This window comes from Manacus candei, unplaced genomic scaffold, assembly GCF_025592945.1.
Source record: "Manacus candei isolate 608988 ecotype Guabito, Panama unplaced genomic scaffold, ASM2559294v1 h1tg000037l, whole genome shotgun sequence".
Taxonomy (NCBI): domain Eukaryota; kingdom Metazoa; phylum Chordata; class Aves; order Passeriformes; family Pipridae; genus Manacus; species Manacus candei.
In genome coordinates, this window is record NW_026138085.1 from 8,163,803 (window position 1) to 8,181,906 (window position 18,104).

An 18,104-nucleotide genomic window follows, 5' to 3' on the forward strand; every position below is an offset into this window, starting at 1 on the left:
ATTCTGTGATTCTCTGGTGCTGTGATGTCTGTTATCAGCCAGAACAGCAGCAGGAGAAGACATGGAAACCCTGTGTGTTGGGTTCTGTGATGCAGCAGAGCATCCTGGCTCTACATCTGGCAGTGAACAGCCTCCCACATAATTTGAGTGCACTTTTCCAACCTGCTTTCAGCTGGCACACCTGTGGGGACCCTTCCCCAGTGGCCCATGTCCTCTGTCACCACCCCCATGTGAGGACTATGGCAGGAGTGGGTGTTGCAGCATCCAGCTGCACCTGCAATGGCTGCATCAATATTCATCTCTTTGTAAACATATACTGCCCCTGCTGCTCAGAGTCACTTCAGTTTATTCATATTGATTCAGCACTGTTAATGATTAAATACAATGTTCTCCAAAGCCTGTGTTTAACAGAAAAGCTTGATTGGATTTGCTGCTTGAGATTGGGTTGTTTTCAGTTACACTGCTGGTCTTTTTTCTTTTTTCCTTGTGGAACATCATGTCATTTTACAAATGAACAATTAACCTCTCACCTTTTAATAAAAACTTCCATCTCTGAAGGATTCACATCCTCCCATGTAATCAGACAACTGATACACTGCATGTCCCACTGTCATCTCTGGGGCCCCCACAGCCATCACAGGCAGAGCTGTTCCTGCAGGTCCAGCAGCCTGAGCTGACCCTGCCCAGGAGCCACAGGCTGAAGGAGAGGGGGCAGAACAGGTCCCAGAGAAGGCAGATGATGGCGAAGTCCCCATCTCTAGGCATCCCTAGGGCTCCCCTGGATAGAGAGTATAACAATTGCAAAACCTGGCACTTGTCCTGGAGAGAACTTTGAGCCTTTACAGAAAAAAAATCAGAAGACAAAATGCAGGAGGTGATTTAGTTGATGTTCCAGATTTCCTCTTGGCAGCACTGGGAAGAAATCCCCAAAACCCCAGTGCAATGCACTGTGTAGCTTTGCCTGCCAATAACTCTTCAGGAATCTGTCCATCCAAATGCTGTCCATCCGTCACGGAGTCCCGGCCTCCAAAGGAAATGTCCAGACTTCAGTCTGCAGGAGGAACATGTTTGCAAGTAGGACCAGCAGGATACAAAAAATCCCTGCACCTATCTGGGGCAGTAGCTGTAGGTGAACTGGGGCAGAGTTTTACTGAGAGCTGACATTGTATTTGTTTCTCATCTTGCCTTTAAGTGAGGTGGCACACGAGGGCTCAACCATGCAAGTTAAGAAAGTAAAACAAGGGCAGAACACCACAGTGAAACTGCTGAGTTGCTATGAATTAGTGACAGTTTAAAAAGAAGATGTGAAATCAAAGATTCAGGAAAAAACCCTGACCTGAGAAAGCACAGAAGCCCCGTGAGAAGGAGCAGAGGGAAGACTGAGTGCAACTCAGCAAGTCGGATCCATCACAGGCAGCAGCACAGACTGGCATTTCCTGGGGCAGGGACTGGCACTGTGATGGGTCAGGATGGGGCACAGCTTGACCAGCCCCAAGCTATGTGCATGAGCAACCAGATGATTGCTGTGTGTGCATGGGCATGGACGTGTTTCTGCTTTCACACCTCTGTGCTTGAGAGAAGATGGACAAATAAAAGTGACTCAGAGGTCCAGGGTTACACCTGGTTAGACTGAATGAGGTGAAATCCATTTTGGAATCTCCAATGGCCCTTGCTCAGTGGTGTCACACTGGTGCCAGGATATTAAGGGCACCTGTCAGGGCTATTTTAGGAAACAGAGGCTTCCTGCCTGGTGCCCCCCTCTTCTCTGCACTGAGCTCCATGTCAAATGAGGTCTGCTGGAGCAGAAAGTTGTGGGTTTAGTGAAAAGGCTTGATGAGAAAGTGGCTGTCTGAGCTCCCTTGTCACACACAGATTCAGCCTGGACTCTGAGTTTTGTTTTGGCATCTTCTGCCAGGTTTTGGCCCTGGCAGCACATCTCGAACTTTGCCCATTCCCAGGGGCAGGAAAGGGATTGGGACTTCTCCCATAGATCTGCCTTGTGAAGCTAAGCTGGTGTCTCCTCCCATGAGAAGAGCCAGCCAGGGTGAGAAGGGAAATGAGTTCAGTGTCTGCACATGGACACTTCTCTTCACACACTGAAACAGTTCATGTGCTGGTCACATACAAATGGGCAAAGCTGGTTTCTGACCTGCCAAAACACAATGGTTTGAGTTGCAGATCTTGAACATCAAACTCACAGAGAGGCTAAAACCCATCAGCGTTCATGGCCTGGGGGTCCAGCCTGGCTCTGCCCCATTGCACCAGGGTAAAGGTTGGTTTTTAAACTCAGATGACTGGGTTTGCTCTTCCACAAGAGCTATTTCTGGAACCACCTCACTTTTTATCTCCTTAATTACTGCCATGGGTTGCAATTCCCCTGTTTTTGAGTGGCATGACCAAAACTGACCACAGGTGCCTTTACATGGGCAGTTGGGCTTTGGCTCCATGCAGAGCCAGAGGTGGCTGGGAGCAGCACAGACGTAGTGTGCTTTGCTTGATCCAGGATAACGTGGGGAAAAGACATGTAACAGAGGGACAGAGCCTGTTTTAAAACAGACTATAATGCAAACATGTGAAGTGGTCTGTATGCAAAGGCAAGAGGAATCTTCCAGCTGAAGGAAGACCCTGCTGTGATTTGCATGTGAAATGAGCTCCTGGTGAAGGGACTGTGGGTGTGCAGTTGCTCATCAAATGAGTAAGTCTGGCAGCCAAGGACACATTTTCAAGATTATGTTGCAATTAATATGATTTAATATCAGAGCCTCTTTTTTGTTCTTATCCCACTATCTCTCCCCAAGGTTTCATCAGACTCAAACTTTCTCTTTACAAATCATAGAATCATAGGATGGTTTGGTTCAAAAGGGACCTTAAAGATCACCTCATTCCAACTCCCTGCCATGTGCAGGGACACCTTCCATTAGACCAGGTTGCTCAGAGACCCATTCAACCTGGCCCTGAACACTTCCAGGGATGGGGCAGCCACAGCTTCTCTGGGCAACCTGTGCCAGGGCCTCACCACCCTCACAGGGAAGAATTTTCTCCTGATATCTGACCTAAACTTACTCTCAGTTTAAAATCCTGCCTTCTGGCACAAGGGAAGTCACCACCACACTGCCAGCTACCCCAGCAACAAGTTACAGAGGCAAGGGCTTCTCCTGGCCCTCAGAACACCAAATGTATTTCACTTATTAGCCTTAAAATCCAAAGGTGAGAAGGAAATAAACTGGGGCAAAGTAAGAAATGGGCAAAGGAAGAAGTTTGTGCTTCATTAAGGAGATGCCTGACCAGCTCAGTTAACCCTGAATGCTGTTGCAGCCATTCCAAGAGCTGGGTTTGGATGTATTATCCATCTTTTGCTTTCAGCCTCCTTCACTGTCATTGCAAATTCAGGCTTTTTCTCCTTTGCTCACACTAGATACAGGGAAGATGTTCCAGCGAGCTTTGTGTGCCAAGGAGTGGGATATTTTGAAACCTCTGGTGGTTTTGGATAGGAAGTTCAAGCCCACAGTCAGTCACACATTGATGATTCTCCGACAAAGCTACTCCCAGAGATGGCTTAATGGACAAGAGCTCCCACAGAGCCCAGCCTGCCAGTAAGTGCATCTCCAGTCACCCCTCATGGTGTCACTCAGCCTGGTTTTCAGGCTCTCTAAAGGCACTTGGAGATGAGAAGGCAACAAAGGCACCCAGAAATCACTTCTGGCCCCTGACAAGACGCCTCTTATTGTGAGGCTCCAGCCCTCTGCCCCACCACTCAGCATCATATTCCCAGGGGAAAAGAAAATAAATCTCATTTTTCTTCACTGCTGCCAATACAAGAGTTGACTGCTTGGAATTCCTCCCTATTTCTTCCACCCTTCTTTCTTTCCCCTCTCCAAGCACACTTTCTCTGAAGGACTAAGAATAACCATCACAACCAGTGTGAGCCCTACAAATACCAGCTGTAGGTACATTCCCATAACATCCCCTACTTCAGGCATTCAATGGCTCTCTTCTGACTCTTCTCCTGGCTTTCATATGCCAACCTAATCACTGGAGTATCATTGTGGGTGATGTTGTTTCAGGAATTAATCTCTCCTGACATTTCTGCTTTAAGATGTCTGTCCCCATCCCTGCTGCTGTGGAGAAACTCTCAGGGAGTCCCTGACATGGGGAGAATGACCACTTACATTGATTTAATTTAATTCTGGGGAGAGTTGAAAGACCTGGAAAGACCTAATGTAGCAAATGAACCTCTTGCTTGTAAATTCTCTTGCATCAGCAGAAGCATTTTATGTTGCTGAAGACTGCACTAATCACTAAAAGACAGAAATACATCTTCCACTGGGATTTATCCCTGCACTTGAGCAGGGAATACAAATACAACTTAACCCTCTGCACCCCAGACTAGAAGGAAATTTCCCAACTCCTGTTGATTTTCCTTGCTTTTGCTTCAAAGCTGTTGAGGATGGAGGGAAACTGAAGAAAACACGGACATCTATACGGGTGAAGCTCCTGGAACTCCCTGCTACCTGCCCCAGGTGCAGGAGGGAGCAGGTGGCAGCAGATGAAGGTTACAGGCCACGGTGAAGGGCACTTCTGTCATCAGACAGACACCTGCCCACAGCAGGAGTCAGGGAGCCTCCTCCAGCAGGCATTGCCCTGGAGAGATTAACCCCAAAAAGGGGATGGAAAAACAGCCCTGACATGAACCTGCATTCCCCAAGAGCGAGTCTGGAGGGAAACTCAGCTGCAGGTGCAGAACACGGTGAGTCAGGCTCTTTTTTCTCCCCTCTAATAATACCACACCGAGAAGGGTCCCTGGGAGCTGGGTTGTATGAGGTCATGGGGGAGGTTTCCAGGAAAAAGCAGAGCTTTAGTAGCTCTGGAGGGCCTGGCTGTGTTAGAGTCCTGCAGGAACTGGAGTGATGTTGGATTTACAACTGTCTAAATGAGAGGTGAGGTTAAGTTTGGATGTGGCTTATCAAGAAACACCACCCCAAACCCCAGGCACATAAATACATATGGGTACAGCCTCCCTGGAAGGGGCACTTTACCAGCCCACAAAGCTCCTGTAAAAATCCCACATCAGAGTTTTTCTGTTCCAGAAGAAGACAAGCCAAGCAATAAATACTGAGAAAACCCATGAAGGAATTGCTGCTGCAAAAAGAAATCTCTCCTGCCTGGCAGAAGCTCTATTTATCTCCCAAAGACTTTAGTCTCAGTCTCTCCCAGGGGAACATTAACAGAGCTTGTGGGGAGCTTCCATGACAAACAAACCTTTGTCACATGCCAAGAGGACAGGTAAATCTTTGAGGTCCCAGGTCCCCTCCTAGGGACCCGAGGGGATGCTTCATGCTGGAAATGCCATGCCAGGGGACACTGACAGTGCCACTGAGAGACCTGTCTGCGTAGGAGCTGCACAGCAGAGCTGCTGTGAAGACAAGACCTTCTCCCTTGAGGTGCCATGGGCTTGCCACCCACCTCCTTGTGTCAGGAAGAGGGTTGGAGATGGCAGCCCTGCTCCCAGGGCTCCATCTGTGCTCTGCATGCACAGGAGCAGCACAGCTTTGGGCTGATGCTGGTGCATTACCTCGTCCTCACCTTGTTACTCCCCTTGTGGACAGCCCCCAGCTCTGAGTTCAGCTAATCTCAACACCCACTTTATGGAGTCACCTTGGGTGAAGAGCTGGAACAGCAGCTGTCACTTGTCCCATCAGGCTGGTCCTGCTCCCTTGCCCTCTGAGCACTTCTGTTCATGGGAGACCGTCTTTCTGTGGCAGGGTCACGCTCTTGGCAGGTGAAGTTACTCAGCTATTGACTACATTCATTAGTCAGATATTGACACATCACGCTGGAGAAAATGAGAAGGCCTGCTCCAGTGACTGCCTCATTGCTCAGGCTCTTAAAAGAAACCTGCTCCCCATTTGCTTCTCCCCAAGAAGCTGAATATTCAAAAGGTCAGAAGGACGTCTCAGGATGAATCAACCAAGAGACATGTATCTAAGATCAAAGGGATTGTCAATCCAATTAACAGCCTGGCTTCCTGCAGCATTTTACGTATAAAATACACACTCCTCAGTGTTTCATCTCCAAGTCCAGGTCTCTCTGGAAGTCTTTCTTCTCAAGGGTTTCTTCTTGTCTCCCTGCTGTCATAGACATCCCTCAGCTGGTAGGAGACATTTTGTAACCAAGAGTGCAAATTCTCTCTTTTCACTCTTTTCCCAGAGATACTGTCTGTCTCTTTTTGGGAGTTTAATTAAAACTACCTCATTTTCCAATTGCAGCTCCTGCCCAACTGGGAGCGAGGAAGCTCCGTATGTTGGGTTGTGGGAGAGACCCAGACCCTGGGTTTCAGGCCATAGACAGGGCATTGACCTGAGCAACCAGGGGCTGAACCTCCCTTCCTCAGCCTGGGAATTGGGATCCATGCTGCTGGCTGTGCTTTGCATCTGGGAGAGCAGAGTTTTGCCTGACTGCACCAAATGCACCATGGGTTGATTTAAGCAAAGCAGGGGATTAGCACTGGGAAACCTGGGAAGAGATGGGGGAGTGTTGTTGGATGTGTGCAGGGGGTTGTACAAACACCATCTGTGAGATCTCTTCCCCATCTGATTGGGGAAAAGGGAGCTCAGGGGAGACTTTATTGCTCTCTACAACTACCTGACAGGAGCTTGGAGCCAGGTGGGGGCCATCCTCTTCTCCCAGGCAACAAGTGACAGGACAAGAGGAAATGGCCTCAAGGTGTGCCAGAGGAGGTTAACATTGGACATCAGGAGGAATTTCTTCGTGGATGTCTCAGAGGAAGATGAGGAACACACAAAGCAAGCAAGCCCTGGTCAAATAGAGCGGGATTCAAACCCAGAGAGGCATGTTGTGTTTTAAACTGATCCCAGTTCATTCTGGAGAGCCCTCAGGCTGCACAAACAGGCTGGTTCTCTGGCCACAGGAAGGTGGGAAAGCTGCAGAAAGGCTGTGCAGGTGGAGGAAAGCTGAACCTGGAAGGTCAACCTCCTAATGGCCAGGACAAATCAACCCCAAATTGGTCCTCATCGGCTTTTAGGGCAAATATGTGGAGTTTGGGACCAGGAGTGCCTAAGCTGTTGTTTGATGGGCAGGAGAGGACATGAAATGTCCTGGAAGACATGCTCATGGATAAATGGAGATTCTATTTCTTCTCATCAGCCATGTAGAAGGCTGCAGGGATCAGCACTGAGCTGTAAGGCTCCTCCTGCAGCCTGTGGCAAAGAAACAGAGGTATGGGTGGGCTTTGAGGAAATATATCCCCCACTAGAAGGAGAAGATCAAGCAGACAAAACAGTCTTAGAAAGGGAGGGACCGCTCAGGGATTTGTTCCATCAGGCAGGTACAGAGTGCTGAGCTAAGGGGAATTCACAGCAAAGAAAAAAAAAAAAGACTTTAAAAATGTGTTTCCTTCCTCAAAGTTATCCAGCAAGTGGTTCCCTGTTAAAAGTACCCTTGGAGATGCAGCTGCCAGGTTGACACAGCATCGCCCCCTCGGCTGTGCGGTTCCCAGCTGTGCTGCTCCAGTACGTTCTGTAATTGCTAATCAGCGCTTCACAGCGCACAACCACCCCAGGAATCGATGCCTAAATAAGCACAGGGAAGTCTTAGCTAATGAACTGGGAGTTCATTTCTATTCTGGGGACAAGCTTGTTCCCTTGTTGCTGAAAAATATCCTGCATTTCTCCATGTGCTGACGTTGAAGCGTGGTAGTTGTGACTCCTCAGCTCTGCATCTGCTGGAATCTTCCCTGTGACGTATCTGCAATGTCATATGGCAGATAAACATTGCTTTTTAAGCAATCCTTTTTACAGAATCAAAGAATCATTTAGTTTGGAAAAAACCTCCAAGATCATCAAGTCCAACCTGTGACCAATCCCCACCTTGTCAACCAGACAAGAGCACTGAGTGCCATGCCCAGTCATTCTTCAAACACCTCCAGGGATGATGATTCCACTGTCTCCCTGGGCAGGAGAGATCGTGGAGTCACCACATCTTTTTCTCACTGTTTTGACTGGGAGGGAAACACCTCAGCTGCTGCAGGGCCAGGAGGTGGAGGTTGCTCTGTCCACATGGAAAGAAGCACTGATGAGGCTTCATGACTTGGCAAGAACATCCTGTGGGCTAAAGGTCTCCTCTCCCTGCAGGGGAGGCTGCAGGCAAAGAGTCAGGGCTCCAGGTGGCAGAAGAAGTTGGGTGTTTGTTTGCAGAAGGATGAAAACAACACCTTTGAAAGCTTTCCAGGGACTTGCCCTACTGGTGTATCTTTATGTAGGGTGTCAGCTTTGGAACTCCTCTGGCATCCATGGGTGCCACCACATGATCTGACTCCTATCAGCAAGAAAATCCTCCCCTGTGAAGTTCCTCTGTTGTTTATTCTGATCTATGCAATGGCTGTCCCTTTTCCTAGACTGTCCTCTGATCCCAGAAGAAGCATCTTTTCCTCCTGCTTCCCTCCTCTAAGCCCCTTTCTAAGGGCTGTTTTCTCTCTTGTATCCCACCCAGCGTAGACACAGAATGCTTTGCTCAGCATCATGTGGGTAGAGAAGCTTTGGCTTCTGGCCAGCACCTTCCAGCTGCAAACCAAGATTGCTGCAAACTTCCCCTCGTTGTCCCCATTGCTGTCAGTGGTGAGTTCTGAGTGTCTTGCTCTGGACCTGTTCCATTCACACCCAAGGAGTCCAGGTTAGCCCTTCCTTTCTCCAGCTGGGGCAGAGCTTGTTGCTGAGCAAATCAGAGCCCTCTCTGCTGCATTTGGGGCATGCTAATCCTTCCTGCCCTCAAGCACACTCCAAAAATAGCACCAAGCCCTCACCGAGTGCAGCCTCAACAGCAACAGGTGCCATCCTGGAGCCGTCACAGCTCGGCTGCTCGGAGCCCACTGAGTCGCTGGCAAATGTCACGTAATTTCTCGTGCCATTATCCTGTGACTCACTGCCAGGAGCACCTGGAATGCATCTGAGGCTGGGGTACAGGTGGCAGGATGGGGGATCAAGCAGAGGCTCCCCCTCTTCCATCTGTCCTGACAAAATTCATGCTGTGCCCACCTTCCCACGGGGCGTGGGATGTCTGTGAGGCACAAGGGCTCGATTGCCAAGTTGGGTTCTCAGGCTATTTACCAAAACCATCCTGAGTTTGTACAAGGATCAGCAGGAAGTACTCAGCTACAGCCACAGGATGGAGAGCTGGAAGCGCCATTCAACTCTGCTTAGCCACAGTTTGGGCATCAAGAAGTCAGATTCCATCAATCAAAACCATATTTTCCTCAAAAAAATTTTTCTTTCTGATTGCACTTTCATTGTGGGGGTCTCTGAAACATGGCAAACTTCATTTTGGATTGACACATTCATTTTACTTTGGTTTTGACGATAAAAGAAAACTGAAAAATTTAATTTCCTCCTTGTTTGCTTTGTCCCCGAATGCACTTGTTCAGGGTGTTTGCATATTTTCCCATCCCCCTCCTTTGTTGTTTAAAAAACATAAAAATCACAAACCTTCTCCAGCTGAAGGAGTGCAGAAGGAAGTGGAACAGTCCCTGGGTCAGTGCACTCCACTCAGCATTAGAAAGGGGAACAATGTGGTGATGAAGATGTGACTTATTTGTTTTCTAGAAAGAAACATCTGAAATTATTTTTCAAAGATGAAAATTGTTGCCTTTAAACAAACACAGAACCTTTCCCAAAATCTGCCTTTGCATGTTTGGTGCTTGTTGTGCAATTTTTTTCTGGTGCTACAGTTTTTGCACAGGTTTCTTTCAAGAAGCAGCATCTGATGCTCCTGCGGGGCTTGTGCAGCTATCAGGTATGTGCAGGGATGGAAACAGGAATGTGCTGCTCCCCAGTGCAGGGCACTGGGAAGGCTGGCAGCAGGGGCAGCAGGGGCAGCAGGGGCAAAACACACCCTGCCAGAGAGCCAGGTCCCTGTGTCTGTACCAAGGCAGGGCCATGGAAAAGGCTGCAGAGAGTAGAGCGAGTGGCCGGGATTTGCCTGGCTGAATGCAGATGTCTCCAGCTGAGCTACTCCACAGCAATTTTGTAACATTGCAGGACAATAGCCCATCTAGAGAAGTAGTGTATCCTACCATAGGATAGTCACAGAATCATGGAATGGATTGAGTTGGAAGGGACCTTAAAGATCACCTTGTTCCAACCCCTCCCAGAGGCAGGGACACCTTCCACTATCCCAGGTTGATCCAAGCCCCATCCAACCTGGCCTTGGACACTTCCAGGGATGGGGCAGCCACAGCTTCTCTGGACAACCTGTGCCAGGGCCTCACCACCCTCACAGTAAAGAATTTTTTCCTAATGCTTGACTTATATTTCCCCTCTTCCAGTTTGAGCCCATTACTCCTTGTCTATCACCACAGTTCCCGATAAGTTATCATTTCCTTTGATCATCATTTCCTGATGTTTTGCCAACCTCAGCTTAACCAGGGAGTTCACTTGGATCCTGTTTGCTGCCCCTGAGATATCTCCCCTACCTGTCTTTATTCTCCTGTTTAACCCCTCTCACCTGTTTAGATCCTGAGCTTTGCAGGACTAGACCCTTTCCCACACGGCTGGTGTGACACCTGGAGCCGTGGAGCTCCCTGCTTCGGTTGCCCGGTTGCTATTGCCATTGCAAACACAGCTAATAGTCATCTGCATCCCTGGACACCCAGATAGCCTTTCCATTGGCCTGGATGGGCTTTCAGGGAAGATTAGCTCTTAAAAATTTGGGCTCCCCATGCAGGCTGCGGTAAAGACTTGCAGCAAAATAGTTAATGGTTAACAACAGCATTAGTTATTTCTCTTCTTTTCCAGTTTCCAGTCACAACAAGCTTTAGAGAAGCAGCATGGATAAACCAACCTGGCATTTGTATATATTTTTATGTTATTTTTTTGTGCTTTAATAACCGTAATTTCATTTTTTTTAACACCTCTTCTTCCTCTTTTTCCTTTCATCCTTTCAGATGACAGCCTGATCTGGGCAGATCCACATTTCATTATGAATTTCACTGACATGTACAAAAAAAAGGCAGGCAAATAACCCAGCCCTCATCACTTCCTTGATTGATGAGGCAAAACCATCCCTTCAGCATCAGGATTCTGCAATCCAAAGGTGACCCCTTCTACCAGTTTCCACTGAGACCAAAATGGAGCACCTGGGAATTAAAAATTCTACCATAGTAATCAAAATGATGGTAAATTACCATCTTGGAATTTTTTTAAACCAACATTTATTGAGATTTGTGCCTATAGGATTGAAAGTAAATGTGTGTGTGAGACCCAGAAATCAGCCTGTGTCCCAGGAAGGTGCCAGCTTGGGCTGGGGGAAGAGGATCAGGAATAATATAAGTGCTATGGTAGCAGCAGGACTCTTTGGGGTGGTGTCAGGCCAGGGAAAGGGACACATCCACCAGAAGGCATACAAGGAAAGCAGGGAAAGTACCTGCTGCTTATGCCCAGCTGTGCGGTTCTTAAAAGGATACTGAGAGAGGGAGGATCATTAAATGAGGGGATGTGGCTGTGGCTGGGGAAACTGTTGCTCTTGGATTGGGTCTTGAGGGCACAGTCCCCTCTATCATCCTCCATCCTTCAGGAAAATCTATACCCAGAAGCAGCAGGGACCGCAGGAAGATGTCCTACTTGCTGGGGACTGGCAACCTTGCTTGCATGACAGCTGACAAAATGACCCTAAAAGCTGCAGCAGTCACTGCTGGCTGCACATGAGAAGACCCTGACTTCTCTGCAGCCTCTGCTATGTGCCAGGTAGCCTAAAATCTGGCCAAATGTGGGGGTTTTATTAGCCTCTTTACATTTGGGAGTTATGATGTGTCTCATCTGCTGCAAGAGGTGATGGTACCAGAGCCTCAAATGAACAAACGGGTCAGAAAACAAGGGCAAAGAGTGAATCTGCTGCTTGGTGAGGGTGGAAAGGGGTTGTTTAATTCCTGGAAGGATTAAACTGACTTGTAAAATAGCCTCATTCAGGCAGAAGCATTCGTGAGTACTGACATCTTGGGTTAACAATGCTCTTTACCAGACATTTGAGAAAGCAATTTTACACGCTGCTCTCAAGAGGTTTAAGTTTGTCATAATTCATGTTCATACCTCTAACCATGAAAGGACGAAGAAAAGGTTTATTGCAGTTATGTGCTGCAATAATATTCTCACAGCTCTTTTCTCTGGATTGCTTTAAAGCTTTAGGAACTTTGGAAAGATATTTGGACACATCCTGGGATGTCTGGAGGCACTGGGGTGGTGTGTGCTCTTGGCAAATAAGGCTCATGGTTTATCCAGTCCCAAAACCCAGGGCTGACCCCAGAGCTCTGTAAATCCAGATACAAAGCCTGGGAGATGGAGAAGATCCATCCTGTTAGTTAGATAAGCCTCTCTAGTGTGGATGGATGGGTACTCGCGGCTGGCACAGAAGTGTCTAAGTCAAATGTGACTTTGGAAATGTTCTTGGAGAGCTGCTGAGTTTTTGTTGTTCCCAGTCACACTAAAAAGCAGAGGTATGGCACCACAGGGATCTGTGCACAGTTATGCTGTTCTGTGATAGAAGGCACATCAAAATCTCAAATTACCCTGGCAGTGCTGCATACAGGTCCCACTGGAACACTGTGGACCCAGAGAGTGCTGCTGCCTGAAGCCCTGTGCCTGCTGGCTGCAAACACTTAGCACAACCACTGCCTGAAGCATCTTTATGTATTAGGGCACTCCAGGATCTCCACTGTTTTAAATTGGGATGATTAATTGTCTCATCATGAATTCAGCTGGAAATGTGTTGGTTTTGATTCTTTCGTTGTTTGGGGACCAAAACTTCCCCTGACAAATGCTTCTGAAAAGCTGTAACACTGTCACTGCCACCCTGCCCTGTGTCACTGGGGAGAACAGCTGAGGATTGAGAGGAGGAGTTAAGGAGCTTTCTGCTCCACCACTGATCTGAAGTGTGCGTAAGGAACCAGCCCATGGGATGACACACTGCCATGTAGGAGACTTCAGATTCCTCTGTTGTCATTCTGTGAAACCCTTGGGAGACTCAGCACTCTCTTTCATCTGTCTTTTTTCCTTCCCCTTGGTTTCTTTGACCAGACCTCCTCCTGCTCAGCCCCACAGCACCTGCAGTCCCACACCCACTGCCTTGCTGTTGCTCAGCTCCTCCCTAGGCTGGTCCCACAGCCCATTCCCACAGCACCTGGAGATATTTCAACCCATCACCCAACAGCACCAGGAAGCTTAAAGGAAAAGCCCTGCCACCTGCTCTGGTGCATTGTGTGTTTTGGATTCCCCTGGCTATCCTGACTGCACCCAACCTCTCCTCCTTGTCAGCCCCAGCACCTCCTGAGCTGCCCTGGCATCTTTCTGTTCCCACCATCGAGGTACAGTCCCCTCCTCTGGCACCAACTGATGAACAGCGTAAAAAAAAAGAAGAGTGGGAAGAGCAGGACTTTTCATTCTTTATTTGTCGGAACAATTTGTTCAGTGAGAAGAACAGAGCTCTTACAATGACGATGGTGCTCCAGCTGAGTTCTGCACACACAGGATCCCCACGCAAGCTCTCCACGTGCACTGAGCCTGCCAACCCCCCCCACGCTCACAGGGCGTGGGGCTCCCTCCTTGCAGAGAGCTGTTGTTGAGATGGGGGCTTGGCTGTGCGCTGTCCCTAACAGGGGTGACTTCCCGTGGGATCACAGAGTCACAGAATGGTTTGGCTAGGAAGGGACCTTAAAGATCATTTCATTCCACCCCCTGCCATGGGCAGGGACGCCTTCACTAGACCAGGTTGCTTAGATCTCTGTCCAAACTGGCCTTGAACAATTCCAGGGATGGGGCAGCCACAGCTTCTCTGGGCTACCTGTTCTAGGGCCTCACCACCCTCACAGGGAAGAATTTCTTCCGTGTATCTTGGGAAACAGGTGCTCACTGCCAACACTGATTGGCTTTTGGACACATCTCTGTGTCTGACCCTTCCCTGCACCCCACAAGCTTCTCAATGAGGGAGAGAGAAGCACCACAGCTGCTTGGGAGACTGGGTGTTGCCAGAACTTCCAGCTGCTCCAGTGGTGGGTACATATCCCTGACAAACTCAGCATGGCTGAATTAATGAACAGGCTCATCATGTGCCGAGCCATGGGAAGGACAGGGAGCAGCAGTGATCAGGGAGCCAGAGATGTTCTTGGAAGGGAAAGAAGAGTGCAGGTCAAGTGGCAGAACAAAATGAACAGCAGGTATTTGAAGAGCATCACTAGGAATAATGGAATGAAGTTTTCAAGAGAAAATGCAGGTGGAAAACTAACAGCAGCTCCTCACTTGGAGCACAGAGCAGTCTCCCAAAGGACAGCACAATAACCCTGGTGTCAGGGCACTTAAAAATAGACCCAGCACACCACCGGTAAGTAATATATGGAACAAGCCTGAAGGGTCAGAGGCAGATGGATTTGTAATACACCTCTTCTGTCTCCAACTCATACAACTCTGCAAGGCAGTGATCAGCAATGAGTAGGTCACTGATTTTGGGCCATGCTGGCAAATGATCAGAGCAAGTGCATCCATTCCACTTGCTGCAACCTGCTCTTGCACATCAGGGGATTTGTGAGAAAAAGAACTACATGCATGTCTCTAACCTGAAAACTAATCCCACGGATAGTGTTTCCAGTACATAATAAGTGACTAGAACCAGCCAAGAATCTTAGGAGGAACAGGTTTTGTTGGGAAATATTTCCAGTCAGCAGCCACACAGGTTTGGACAAAGCCTTGCTGGGGCGTCTCAGAGGGAAGGGTATGGGAGAAGCCAGGCTTTCCTGGAGCAGCTGGGAGATGCACCAAGGGATGTCAGTGTAGCCTGGTCCCTCCTGAGTGTGGGAGCCGTGGGAGAGTAGCAGGGCACTGGACAACCGCCCTCTCCCAGAGAAATTTTTCCCCTCTGCAGTGGGACAGACAGACTTTCCATAAAATGGGATATCTGACCATGAGTGGATGCTGCTGGTGTGCCAGTTTTTAGGCAAAAGGGGTAGAAGGGTAGGAACAGCCAAGGCTGAGCATGAACCACTACAGCACAGCTACAGCCCTGCCTCGAGAGGCTGGTCTCAAACTGGCTGTGTCAAATGGGTCTGTGATGGATGTCTAGAGCAGAAAAAGCTGCCAGGTTAATACCTGGTTTAATAACCTCAGTGAACACACTGGTGGGAACTTGCCTGGCTGGGGATATGTCCCCCTGCAAGTGTAGAAACTGTAAGTTTGCTTCAGGGAGTGCTGGGAGGGCACAACCTGGGTGAGCAACTCGCACAATGTCCTGCACAAGCACATATTCATGGAGGACATTTGGCTACAGGGACATTCCCAAGCTTATGCAGGCTGCAGCTGTCCTGCTGTCCTTCCCAACGAAGCTCTACCCAGCTTGTCCTTAGTTCTTGACAGAGTAAAATTGCACCCTCACCCTAGGGAGACTGGGGTTTCACTGCAGCCTTTTCCTCCTGCCTTGTATGCTCCCTCTGTAGGCATGTCCACATCATAGAATCATAGAATGGACACCTTCTACTACACCATGTTGTTCAGAGCTCCATCCAACCCGGCCTTGAACACCTCCAGGGGATGAGGCATCTCGTTCAAGGCTTATCATAGAATCACAGAATGGTTAGGGTTTGAAGGGACCTTAAAAATCATCTAGTCCAGCCTCTCCACCATGGACAAGGACAGCTTCCACTAGAAGGTTACTCCTGGAAGGTGTCCCTCTCTCCTGCCCCTCTGCCCAGTCCCCTTGCACAGACACACCACACGCCCCCTCCCTCCATCCTCTCTTGGCTGAGGGTGTTTGTGGGGAGGCGGCTCATTTAGCAGCTTCACATCAAGCAGCAAGAAAATAAATAAATAAATACAATTGCACATGAGGGAAGAGGTTTGCAGCTGGAAGCCCAGGAGAGAAGGTCTGAGATGGGGCTCCCGGCACAGTTTGGTACCAGCGTGTTTTGCCCAGGCCTCTGGGAGCAGCTCAGTGACCAGACATCTGCAGCTGCCCAGCTGGGCATGACAGTCCACAGCTGGGGCACCACCTGCAAGTCAAAGGTGCACATTTTCCTATGGTTTTTAGTCAGTTTTTCCTACTGTTTTCTGCCTGAGATCTGTCACTCCCTCCACATCTGTCTCCTTCACTGCTTAATGAGTTTTTCCCAATCCAAGAAGCAGGAGCTGAGCATGCAGCCTGTCCATATGCTCCTTCCCACAGCTGCAGGAGAGGGACAGATGCTCTATGATGTTTTGAGGCTCAGGTGTTACAACTTGGCTCCCAAGGGTGGCTGGTCGTGCTAGAATGTGACTACTTGCAAGTGAAACGATTGTCAGGTTCCAGCCTTTCTCCTGTCTGAAGTCCAGGCATGACAGTTGCACATTTGTTGGCACAAGGAGCAAACAAAGGCCACATTGCATCTGCACTGGGCAGGATTTGCCCTGTGCCAATCTTTCTGCTTGTTTGTGAGAGTCTGGGCCCCACATGATGTATATGGACCTACAGAGAAGAAGAAGTAGACAGAGAAGATACCAGAAGGAGAAACAAGCACAGAGTAAGTCAAAGCAATCTTCCACACTTCTTCTCTCTTGGTCTTGGACAGACTCCTGTTTCATCTGGATCCCCAACCAGCACGCGAACAGGCATCCTGCTGGTCTCCTGACCTGACCATAAGGCAGTGACCTTGCTGTGCCTCTTCCAAATCAGACACTGGAGATGACCACGTGGTCCTGGTACTCCCTTTTTGAAAGTGCTTTCCAAGGTTGCTGTGCCCAGGAAACCTCTCTACCTTTTATCATGATTTAGACATCCCTCTCCTTCAGTTCACAGGGCTCCTGTAGCCTCTTTCCAGAGCTGGTTCCACAAGCAGTGACTCCTGCAAAGTGCCTCTCATAGTGCCAATCCCCTGGTGGTGTCCTCCAAGGCTAGCAGAGCCTTTCCTGGTCCCCTGGTTATCTTTCACCAGCTTCTTCTTCAGGTGATGCACGATGGGCTATGGGTTAGGATGAAGACATTTGCCAAGGCAATCACTTCCCACAGCATCCCCAGGCTCAAGGAAGCAAGGTTGTGCTCCCACTCAATCTCTTCAGAGCCCTCATGAGCTCAGGATGGTAAGGAAGAGAGGTTGGTCCATTCAACTCTTGACCATTCCTGGACACTCAGGGATCTCTGTGGGATAGAGAAGAAAGAAAAAAAACATTAGTTTAGCACAGAAGAGATTGGGGTTTAAACACTTTCATGGATAAGGCAGCCACAGCTTCTCTGGGCAACCTGTGCCAGGGCCTCATCGCCCTCACACTAAAGATAAATAGATACATCTCTACAAACAGGTCAGCTGCCCAGGAGATGAGAACACATTTCTTTCTGCTTTTAATATATCAGTGAATCTACAAAAGGGAAAAAAATGGGCTTTTTCTTGATTGTGGAGATATTCAAATGACAGACTTGTCAGATGGGAAAATGGGAAATTAATCATGAGGTAAAGAAAGGAACAAGTACAGAATATGCCTGTGTTTTTAATTTTTGAAAGTCATATTTTTTAATAAGTACGTGTAAAAGATTATCATCTGTGCATGTGAGAAGAAAGCAGGTTTAAAGCCAGAATGGATCTGCACAAAGGAAAAAAACATATCTGTTCTTTGGGAACACAATGCCTCTCTCAGAAAAATTCTTGGTATCTAAAATGAAGTTATATTTCTTGTGCAAATAGAAGATGAAGTTCCAACATGACAGAGATAATTCACAACAGTGTTAGTTGCCAGCATCTCTTTAAAAGGACTACTCACACTCCATCTGCCTTGCAAAGTATATCCTTCCTTCCTTCCTTCCTTCCATCCATCCATCCTTTTCCAAACATTCACAACCCCAGTCTGTACCTCACCTTACTGGCAAGGATTGTACTCTGCACAAAAGGAAGAAAGTCTTTCACCTTTTGTGTTTTCTCCTCCTAAAAACAGCCCCCATGGACTGCAATTAGCTCTGCAGGGGCAGCCTGTGCAGGGAAGTGTGGGCTGGGGCTGACATGTGTTGAATACCAGGTTGAGGAGAACTGATTTGCTAAATCAACTGGATTTAGATGATTTGAACATGTCAATCACTGCTGTTTAGTTTTCTAC

The 18,104-nt window shown here is 48.4% G+C and overlaps 1 protein-coding gene and 1 long non-coding RNA gene across 8 annotated transcripts in view; both read right to left on the reverse strand.

The window, feature by feature from the left end:
- Positions 1–13,424: 13,424 nt before the first annotated feature.
- Positions 13,425–18,104, reverse strand: part of LOC127473698 (uncharacterized) — a 901,041-nt gene continuing 896,361 nt past the window's right edge. For all 6 annotated transcript variants that reach the window (XR_007905552.1, XR_007905549.1, XR_007905551.1 and 3 more), the window contains one exon: positions 13,425–13,791. This is a non-coding gene — a long non-coding RNA (uncharacterized LOC127473698). The remainder of the gene's footprint in view (positions 13,792–18,104) is intronic.
- Positions 13,425–18,104, reverse strand: part of ADRB2 (adrenoceptor beta 2) — a 32,095-nt gene continuing 27,415 nt past the window's right edge. For both annotated transcript variants that reach the window (XR_007905546.1, XM_051793596.1), the window contains exon 2: positions 13,425–17,157. Coding sequence is in view for 1 of the 2 variants with exons in the window: in XM_051793596.1 (XP_051649556.1) it covers positions 17,123–17,157 (35 nt within the window). In the remaining variant the exon portion in view is untranslated. The remainder of the gene's footprint in view (positions 17,158–18,104) is intronic.